This window comes from Achroia grisella, unplaced genomic scaffold (assembly GCF_030625045.1).
Source record: "Achroia grisella isolate CSIRO2021 unplaced genomic scaffold, CSIRO_AGI_Agris_v1 utg27741, whole genome shotgun sequence".
Taxonomy (NCBI): domain Eukaryota; kingdom Metazoa; phylum Arthropoda; class Insecta; order Lepidoptera; family Pyralidae; genus Achroia; species Achroia grisella.
The window spans coordinates 29,803-41,460 of NW_026712765.1; the positions used below are offsets into that span (position 1 = coordinate 29,803).

The 11,658-nt window shown below is 33.5% G+C and overlaps 1 protein-coding gene and 1 pseudogene across 1 annotated transcript; one reads left to right on the forward strand and one right to left on the reverse strand.

Annotated features, from left to right (window-relative positions):
- The first annotated feature begins 3,154 nt into the window (after positions 1-3,154).
- On the forward strand, positions 3,155-4,137 carry LOC131843088 (uncharacterized; annotated as a pseudogene).
- A 2,017-nt stretch (positions 4,138-6,154) lies between these two features.
- LOC131843089 (uncharacterized) lies at positions 6,155-7,831 on the reverse strand. The gene has a single exon (XM_059191683.1). It carries the CDS (start codon positions 7,829-7,831, stop codon positions 6,155-6,157), a length of 1,677 nt encoding a protein of 558 aa, XP_059047666.1.
- Positions 7,832-11,658: the final 3,827 nt, after the last annotated feature.

Sequence of the window (11,658 nt, forward strand, 5' to 3'; positions counted from 1 at the left end):
GTTGAATCATTAGAAAATTTGTTTAAAGAAAATTCTAGTGAGATAACAGCCACCTTTAAAGCACATCACCTTGAAGAAAAAATTCTAAAAGTATTCTCTAAGGAAATAAAATTCTTTTGGCTTCATAATAAGAAAATAATTGCTCCAAAATATTTACAAGCAATAGATAATTCGGTACTAGAAAATTTAAAAACAGAAAACATATTACTAAAATCTGCCTTAATCCTGAGAAAACTAATACTCAAAATAGAAAAAAATAAATTACCAACTAAAAATATAACGACACAGCAGTTAATATCAGGAGAAGTTTCAATACCACAAGAATTGTTGGACTTTTATTTTACACTTCTTGGTGGATGTAACAACAAACGAAAAAATAGCTTCAAATGTGTTCGTCAAGTTCGTTCTTACTATCAAGATGTTATTTATGGAGTTCATAATGGTCAAATTAAAACATCAAAGCATATCATGTTAGCTATGACTCTAAAGAGTTTAACAAGCAGCAGAAAAATAATCGATATAATAAATAGATATGGACACTGCATTAGTTATCAAGGAGTTGAAAAATTAGAAACTGAAATTATATTTACATCAATGGAAAAATCTAGCTTATGTCCAGAAAAAATTATAAAGAAGCCAGGGCTTTTTACTGGTGTAGCACATGATAATTTTGACCGTTATGTCGAAACGAGTGGTGGTAAAGATACTTTATACGACACCGTCGGAATCATATACCAAAATATAGATTCAGACACAACTGACGAACAAGAGATGTCCATAGCTCCAAGTGAAAACATTGAAAACATTTCACTTAATAAAAACGGAAACATAACTGAAGAATCAGAGATGTCCGAAGGTCTGGTAGAAAACATTGAAAATATTTCACAAAACGAAAGAAGAAAATTAATTAAAGAATCTGAGATGTCTGGAGTTCCAAGTGAAAACATTGCGCCGAAAGAAAAAAGAAGAAGAAGAACATTTGATGAAATAAGTATTGATGAAATTCCATATCCTAAAAAGCCCAAAATGACGAGTGAATTGCAATTATCGGTCGACGATTTAGAAGACATAGACTTCCGAAAAAACACTGAGCTTGACGACATATGGATGGTCAGTCATGCTTTGGGATTACTCGATGTACCTATGTGGGTTGGTTTTAATAGTCGTGTTGATAATCATGACAGTCCAGAACAAATAATATCTTACTTGACTCCAATAAACGCATCACCAACTAATACATCAATTGTATTACAAACTATGAACCAAAGTAAAAAAATAGCTGAAGATTTACAGCAGCCCAGCATACAAGTAACCTATGACCTTGCTATTGCAAAAATTGCTTTACAAATACAAGCTACGGAAAAACCAACATTTGACAATTTATTTATTCATTTAGGGCCGTTTCACATTATGATGGCTTATTTTAAAGCAATTGGTAAAATAATTAGTGATTGTGGGTTAACTAATGTAATGGTTGAGAGCAATTTGTTAGCAAATGGTTCAGTTAATGGATTTTTAGACGGGAAACACTTTAATCGCTGCAAAAGACTGCATCCTTTAATAGCATTAGGACTAGAAATACTACATTTTAAATCATTTTTACAAAATGGTAATATAACTTTGAGAAACGATGTAATAGAAGAAGTTAAAAGGCTTCAAAAGTGTGAAATATCTTCATTTGAAATTGAAAATGAAAACCTGAAAGAGCTGATGAATAATTACAATATTTACAAGCAACAAACCCTTAACGGGGAGCATGGTAAAACATCACAATTCTATTTAATTTACATAAATCTTCTACATCACTACTTGGACTTATCTCGAAGTATTCGTACTGGAAATTTTCAACTATTTAAATCAGTCTTACCAAAAATTACAAATATATTTTTCATATGCAATCAACAAAATTATTCGAGGTGGATGGTCAAGTACTCGGATAATTTACAAACAGTTGCCGAAACTCATCCTGATTTATATGAAGGATTCAAAAAAGGTTGCTTTGGAATTAAAAGAACCACCAAGCCATTTTCAAGACAACCAATTGACCTGGTACTTGAACAAACCATAAATGCAGATGCTGCGAGAAGGCTAACAGGTATCATACACTTCACAAAATCAATTTCGGCACGACAACGCTGGGCTCGGAATCATGACGTAAGATCTCCAATAATTAGCCAAGTTTATTTTGAACTAGGACTCCAATGTCATCAAGATGTTTCAGCTGACTTAAAACCCCATAATATCCGCAAAAATAATAAACAACTGCAAAAATTTGTTGCTACTTTCGATCAGTTTATTAATCCATTTAGTTTAGAAGTGCCTAAAGACCAATTAGTTAATATTTCATCAGGGAAATCGCATCACCATCAGTAGAATTTTTTTGTTAAATATAGAAGCTTATGGTGATAGCCTTCGAAAGACATTTATTTCTGAGTGTCAATCTGATGTAGAAAGATTTGAAAAAGCTATTAAGAAAATTTCTATTGATAATTTTTCTAAAGATTATGAAAAAAAAAATAAAATTAAAGTCGGTGGAAAAATTCAATAAATAAAAATTCAAAAAGATTTGTTTGGACGTATGCTGGGAATCTCTTTAGATTATAAGTTTGACTTTGCAAAAATATTGTCTTACCCAATTACTTCAGTACCATTGTCAATGTGCCATTTGGATGGAACCATTTGCAAGACCGACAAGTCTGCTTTAATGAAATACTTAGAGAAAGAAGTTGAGCACGAGGAGCCACCTCGAATTGATGTTTCAATAATTGACGGTTTTTTCTTGTTACATACAATGAAAAATGTTCCCAAAACATTTGGAGGCATTTCTAAAAAAATGTTGCAAATGGTAACTCAATTAAAAACGTCCAGAATCGATGTTATCTTTGATCAGTATTTTACACCATCGATAAAAGATTATGAACATTCTCAACGATTCGAATCTGCAGAATTAGAGTATACCATAGCTGGACCTGAACAAGTTCGTCCTAGTGATTTCTCCAAAGAGTTGAAAAATTCAAAATTTAAAGAAGCTTTAGTTAATTTTTTCATTTCACATTGGGCTACTGATGAAATGGTGCCATTTATTGGTAACAAAATTATACATATTAATTTCAAAAAGTGCCATTCTTTTATTATTAATGAAACTAACAAAATTATGTCAAGTATCATTGACGAATTGTCTTGCCCGAATCATGAAGAAGCTGATACCAAAATAATATACCATGTGTGTAAAATCAACTATAGAGCAAATATTGTAATCAGAACTGTTGATACCGATATTGCTGTTATAATGCTGGGTCATATGCACCGCCTAAATGATGAATTACATATCTGGATGCTTGCAGGAACTGGAAATAACTTAAGGTATGTGGACTTAACCAAAATACATGAAAAATTGGGAGAATCAGTTTGTAAAAGCTTACCTGGATTACATGCAATTACAGGGTGTGATTACAATCCTACATTACAGGAAAGCAAAATTGAAACCGTTTAATTTATTAAAAAAATATGAAGAATTTCAGCACGCTTTCATGAAGTTTGGTGACAATAAAATTATCGAAGATCATGAAGAGCAAGAACGTATTTTTAATATTATACAAAGTTTTATGTGCTATTTATACAACGTCGGCAACTTAAGTGATGTTGATGCTGCTAGGTTGCAAATGTTTATTGATTCCTACTCGGTGTCGGATGTAAACGAAGCTTTCAATAAAAAAAAGTTACGAAATTTCGATGCTAGTAGCTTACCACCTTGCAAAAGTGAGCTACTACAACAATTTTTGCGAGCTAATTATATATGTAGTATATGGAACACTGCCCACGTGAAAAACCCAACAACTTATGAACCAGTAAACAATGGTTGGATTCTGGAAAATGACAAATACCATTTTAAATGGTTTGAAGGGGATCAACTACCGAATGATGTTAGTGAATCTCTAAAAACGTTACCAGGTATGTAATAATAATTTTTAATTATTTTACATACATTTATGACTGTTTAAAACTGAATTAACTAGGTTTTATATTACTATTGTAGGAGCAGACAGACAAGGCAAAATTGATGACGATCAATCCTCCGACTGGAGTTGCAGTGACGACGAAAACGAAGATATCGACCGCGATGATGAAGATGATTGAATATTTGATTTTATTTTTCTGCGAATTATTTATTAGGAATAAAAATATCTTTCGTATAATAAACAATAAATATTAATAACTTTGAAATTTTAATTGATTTAATTTTAATAAACTCCACAAACATTTTAAATAATATGAACTAAGTGATTATATACTAACGCTGATATGATTGCTATATAATTTGAAAAAAATATTGCAGGCTATATAATTTTTAAATTATATTTATTGATAAATTATAGAAATATCAAAAGAAAAATTGATGAGTCTGGTAGGATGATAAAACCTACAAAACTGTCTGGCAATTTAAGAAACACAGTCTAATAGTTCTCTCAATAATATATATAAATTTCAGCTTTATTAAAATGACGTAAGTTTATTTCTAAAATAGTATAGTTTAGGGGGGTCCGGCGGGGGGTTGGAACCACACTAAGGGTCTGGCAACGAGCAGAGCAAGTTATAATACTGTTACGAGCAATATGTGAAAAAATGGAGCATCTTAAAATAACGAATTTGATATGAAATTGTATACACCGTTGTTACCCAATATACGGTTTCAATGGGTCTGGTAGGATAAGGAACCAAGAAAACTGTCTGGCAATTTAGGAAACTCAGTTTAATAGTTCTCTCAATAATATATATAAAGTTCAGCTTTATTAAAATGACGTAAGTTTATTTCTAAAATAGTATAGTTTAGGGGGTCCGGCGGGGGGTTCGAACCACACTAAGGGTCTGGCAACGAGCAGAGCAAGTTATAATACTGTTACGAGCAATATGTGAAAAAATGGAGCATCTTAAAATAACGAATTTGATATGAAATTGTATACACCGTTGTTACCCAATATACGGTTTCAATGAATCTGGTAGGATAAGGAACCAAGAAAACTGTCTGGCAATTTAGGAAACTCAGTTTAATAGTTCTCTCAATAATATATATAAAGTTCAGCTTTATTAAAATGACGTAAGTTTATTTCTAAAATAGTATAGTTTAGGGGGGTCCGGCGGGAGGGTGGAACCACACTAAGAGTCTGACAACGAGCAGAGCAAGTTATAATACTGTTACGAGCAATATGTGAAAAAATGGAGCATCTTAAAATAACGAATTTGATATGAAATTGTATACACCGTTGTTACCCAATATACGGTTTCAATGTGTGGTAGGATAAGGAACCAAGAAAACTGTCTGACAATTTAGGAAACTCAGTTTGAGAGAACTCTCAATAATATATATAAATTTCAGCTTTATTAAAATGACGTAAGTTTATTTCTAAAATAGTATAGTTTAGGGGGGTCCGGCGGGGGGTTGGAACCACACTAAGAGTCTGGCAATGAGCAGAGCAAGTTATAATACTGTTACGAGCAATATGTGAAAAAGTGGAGCATCTTAAAATTTGACGAATTTGATATGAAATTGTATCCACCCTAGTTAGCCTGCGGTGTCTGTATTTGAGACTGGTGCTATAACGATCCAAGAAAACTGTCTGGCAATTTAGGAAACTCAGTTTAATAATTCTCTCAATAATATATATAAAGTTCAGCTTTATTAAAATGACGTAAGTTTATTTCTAAAATAGTATAGTTTAGGGGGGTCCGGCGGGGGGTTGGAACCACACTAAGTGTCTGGCAACGAGCAGAGCAAGTTATAATACTGTTACGAGCAATATGTGAAAAAATGGAGCATCTTAAAATAACGAATTTGATATGAAATTGTATACACCGTTGTTACCCAATATACGGTTTCAATGAGTCTGGTAGGATAAGGAACCAAGAAAACTGTCTGGCAATTTAGGAAACTCAGTTTGAGAGAACTCTCAATAATATATATAAACTTCAGCTTTATTAAAATGACGTAAGTTTATTCATAAAGTAGTATAGTTTAGGGGGGTCCGGCGGAGTGTTGGTGTATTAAACAAAAGTACAATTAGCGCCATCTAGCGAAAAAACACAGAATTGTTCCCGACATTCCGCCCACCAAGAACTCTGTTCTTCATCTGTGGGCCGCCCACCATAGCAGAATTATTTATTGGAATTTTGGCAACGGAATAAGTTTTGAAATAGGGCGTTTTAGCGTTGAATTTTTACATTTGAGTGTCACAACTCTCACATGTCCATCTGGACCAGTGTGCTTGTGTAATATACGCCCCAGTAGCCACTTAGTTGGGGGCAAGTCATCCTTTATAATGACGACATCATCTATCTCCGGAATTTGGTTCGAATTTTGCCATTTATGACGTTGTTGCATGGTGTGTAAATATTCTCTGGACCATCTGCGCCAGAATTGTAACATTAATCTTTGTGTTAATCTCCATCTATTCAAAGGACTAATACATTTTTCATCCTCATCATTCTTCTCAGGTATGCTAATTAATGGTTCACCAACAAGAAAATGTCCAGGTGTAAGTGGTGCAAGATCATCAGGATAATCGTTGAGCAAACAAATAGGTCGCGAATTGAGACAAGCTTCGATTTGATGTAACAAGGTTGTCATTTCCTCGAAGGTCAGTTTTGAATCGCCGATTATTTTAATAATATTTGTCTTACGTATTTTAATTCCTGCTTCCCAAAGCCCACCGAAATTTGGTGCTCTCGGGGGTATAAAATGCCACGTAGTGCCATCATTACTGAGTAATTCGGCAACCTCTTGTAATACGCCAATCATGGCTTGGTTCAATATCTGTGTAAGTTCTCTTGCAGCTCCAACGAAATTCAAGCCATTGTCACTGTATAAATCGGAACAGTGACCTCGACGTGACACAAATCTTCTAAAGGCAGCGATAAAACCCTGTGAAGTAAGGTCACTTACAGCTTCAATGTGGACTGCTTTTGTTTTCATGCAAATAAAAAGACACAAATATCCCTTGTAAGCTTTTTGGCCTCTACCCTTGGATGCTCTCATTTGTATTGGTCCAGCAAAATCTACTCCGCTGGTCTTAAAGGCGCGTCCTGGTTGAACGCGAACGGCAGGTAGTTGACCCATCTTAGGTTGTATTGTCTTGCCTCTATATCTTAAACAAACTGTGCATTCTCGGTAACATTTTTTTACTAATTGTTTTAAACTAATAATCCAGTAGCGACTTCTCAAATAATTTATGGTAAGGGCAACACCACCATGTAATAATTTTAAGTGAGCATCTCGTATAATTAAAATTGTAAGGTGAGTATTATTGGGTATAATAATTGGATGTTTGTGTTGTTGTGATAACTGAGAAGCTTGTATTCTTCCACCTACTCGTAGAAGACCATCAGTATCAAGGTAAGGTGATAAGAAATAGAGTTTACTTCGTTTTTTGATTTTTCTATTTTGTTTTAAATCATTAATTTCTTCTAAAAATTCTTCTTGTTGTACCATTTTTATTAATGTATCTAAAGTTATTCTTAACTCTTCACTAGTTAAATAAGTGTTTAATTTCATTCTAATATCTTTTTTTGTTTTCAGGTGCAGTAAACGACGACAATAGCTGAGTACCCGAATCATTCTGGTAAGTGTTGAAAATCTGTTCCAGATCGGTTCATCTTTTTCACATATGAAAACCTTTGTATGTTGTTTTCTTTCTTCTAACTTTGTTTCAGGTATTGTTGTCATTGACTTCTGTGAAATTTCTTGGCTTAACCAAGTGGGACCCTTCCACCAGGTTTGTTTTTCTTTTAATTCAGATGGATTAACACCACGTGACGCGATATCAGCAGGGTTCTCCATAGAATTTACGTGACTCCAACAATTATTGTTTAATCTGGTTTGAATTTCTGTAACCCTATTACCTACAAATGTTTGCCACTTTGTTGGCTGAGATGCAATCCAAGCTAATACTACCATCGAGTCTGTATAAGCAAATATGTTACTACTGGATATTTTTAAAGTATTTGCGGCTTCTGCCAGTAGTTTTGAAAGTAGAACGGCTGCACACAACTCCAGACGAGCAATGGAAATCTGTTTTGTTTAAAACTAAAGTGGTGCCACTTTAGTTTTACTTTCTAGTATAGTTACAAAAATATTATCTCTGCTAACTACCCTTACATAGACCACAGCTGCATATGCAACTGTGGAAGCATCTGCAAATCCATGTAGTTCGACTCTTTCACTTTCTTGGTAAGTATGAATCCATCTTTCTATGTGTATCACTTCTAATTCTGGGAGTTGTTTTCTGAAACATAACCATTCTTCTTTCAGGTTTGTTGGTATATCTTCATCCCACCATATGTACAGAGCCATAATTTTTGAATTAATATCTTAACCTTTACTATAATTGGAGATAGCCACCCGAAGGGATCAAATAGGCGTGCCACCTCAGACAGAATGCTTCGTTTTGTTATTGTATCTGGTACATGAGGTAAGTTAATGTAAACTTTGAATTTGTCATCTAATCTGTCCCAAGAAAGTCCCAGTATTTTAATAATTTTATCAAATTTAATCTCCAATGGTTTTATATTTCTTTCTTTATTTTGTATGATTTTATCTAATAATTTGTCACAGTTACTGGACCACTTTTGTAATTCAAATCCAGCACATTTCAGCAACTCATCCAGTTGTCTATAAATTTCCATCGCTTGATGAATATCATTAGCTCCACTCATCAGGTCATCCATATAAAATGATTTTTTAACAATTTCAGCGGCTAAAGGAAATCGATGTCCTTCATCTTCTGCTATTTGTATGAGAGTACGGACTGCCAAAAATGGTGCTGCAGCTGTACCAAAGGTTACAGTAAGTAGTTTGTATGAGGCTATATCTTTATGAGGGCTTTCCCGCCACACTATTCTTTGATAATTTGTATGTTTGTCTGTCACCAGCACTTGACGGTACATCTTCACAATATCACTTATGAGTACTATTTTAAATGTTCTCCACTCCATTAATAGTGTTCGTAAGTCTCTTTGAATTACAGGACCAGTCATCATGGTATCATTAAGTGAGTATCCCTTGGATCCCTTAGCCGACGCATCGAAGACGACACGCAGTTTTATAGTATCTTTGTCTTCTCTAAGTACAGCGTGATGCGGTAGGTAAATTGCATCATCAATATCTTCGGAAGCTTCTATCATATGTCCTAGTTTGAGATACTCATTGATCACAGTACTATTCTTGTTTTAATTTATTGTTGTATTTGAATCGTCTTTCCAGTTGTAAAAATCTAGAAGTAGCTATTTCTTTAGTTTTACCACACTTTTCTGCTGGCTCTACATCTTCTCTAAAAGGTAAATGCACTTTATATCTACCAGATTCCGTTCTTATTGTAGTTTGTTTGTATAACTCCTCACATTTCTTTTCTTCTTGGGTATTTTTTCTTTCAGAGGTAAGTACTTCGTTTTCAATCTCCCAAAATTTTTCCAGTATATCATTATCACATATACATACATGTAAATTAGTTAATTGTTTTTGTGTTTCAGGTTGTGTGTTGCTAGTATCACCAGATAGAATCCAGCCCAGATGTGTAGATTGTGCTATAATGGACCCAGATGGACTCTTCAGCAATCCGACATCTATGATTTTGCTATAGACTTCAGCTCCTAGCAGTAGGTGTATTTTGTTCGGAATATTAAACCCTGGATCTGCTAGTGTTATGTTTTCAAGGGCAGGCCAACTAGACATCGTAACTTGCTGTGTAGGTAAGTAGTTTGTGATATTGCGTAATACATACGCTCTAATAAGGATAGTGAAGTTTGTTTTCTGTCTTGATCGAAGTTCAAGCTGTACTGTATATTTGGTTTGTAATTTTATTCCTCCACTCAATCCTGATACCACGCCGCTGGGTTTCTCTCTTTTCAAACCCAAGGTCTGAACAAGATCTTCTGACACAAACGTGGCTTGAGAGCCTTGATCAATGAGAGCACGGTAGGTGTGTATATTACTATGACATGAAGTCACATCCACCAGTGCAGTTGCTAATAAGATTTGACCAGGTTGTTTTACAAAATGTGACACTATGTTTGTCTGATCTTCATGACTTTCACCTCTTACAGGTTCCTTTCTTTCAGGGTGTAACAATGAATGATGTTTCTTCTGGCAAACACGACATGATGTTTTCCGTAAACATTTATTTACAGAATGATTTGGAATCAAACAATTGAAGCAAAGTTTGTTAGTTTGTACAAAGTCTGTTCTCTCTTTTTAAGATAATTTTGCAAACTGTTTACACATATATATGTAGTGATCACCTTTACAAAATGAACAAATTATTGTTTTGTTATCTATTGTTGAATAAAATGTCCTTGGTTTCAATATTTTATTTGATTGTTCTAACATTTCTAATGATCTGAATCTTGTTTCAAGAAATAATTGCAATTGGTTAAATGTTGTAAACTCTTGGTCTGGTGAAGTATGTTGCTTCCATAGCCGACGACTTTCAGGGTCTAATTTAGTGACTGTCATATAGACCATAATGCTATCCCATGACTCGGTAGGCAAACCGAGATGTTTCAATGAGTATAAACATTCAATGGTTGTATCACTCAGTTGTTTTATATTAAATGCAGATTCAAATGATATATTTTTTAAATTAAAGAGTTTCTTGAAAATACAATTTGATAAATACTTCTTGTTATTATATCTATTTTTCAATGTAGTCCAAGCTTGTTCATAGTTTTGACTTGTTATAGGTATACTTCTAAGTAACTGTTCGGCTTCACCCGTCACAGATGTTTTGAGATAATGAAGTTTTTGAACATTGTCTAGGTTCTTATTTGAATGGATTAATGTATTGAATAAATCATGGAAGGATTGCCAATCCGTGTATTTGCTTGAAAATATAGGAATTTTGATAGTCGGTAAGGTAATTTCGGTAGTTTTAAGTTGTTTTTCTGCTGGTTGTTTTTCATTCTTAGGTGACAATTTTTGTATTTCATTTCGTAAATCTCCCTTGTATTCGATATATATTTCTTCACATTGGTTGTAAATATCATTCTTAAAGTATTCAATTTCATTACGTTTTTCCCTTTTAATTTCTGCAATTAGTTGATCATGATCGGTTTTAAATGATTGCCATGTCTTGTCTAAACTTTCCAAACGCGTTTCTAAGTAGCTCAATGTAATTCTTTGTTTTGGACTTTTGTGATAATTTCGTTGTCCCTTAGAAATTTGTTCACATCTTTCTTCTTGTACGTTAAGTAATTGTGATATTTTCTCCATTGTTATCAAATAAATGAGACGCAAAAGATAAGTATCACTAAGTACACAAGTTAAAGTTTTAGATAAATTTACTAAGTTCGATATTAAGAACACAAATTGTTCACAAGTCCCAGTTACACTAAATTGTAATTTGTTTTTGTAGTAAACGGTTTTAAATGTTTTAATATGAATACACTATTAAATCACAGAACTGTTCAATGTCCAAATTGTTTATTTTTTGTAATCTTTTTTCACTATAGTTTTTTAGGTTAGGAAAAACGCATGTCAACTTAGTTCGATATTGTTTTTTCTCTTTGACACTAATTATGACTGACACTTGCTTGAATATAGGAGATTTTTTAATTAATCACACAAGAACATCCCTCTCGAAAGACCACTATGACCTTCTAATTACTGATTTT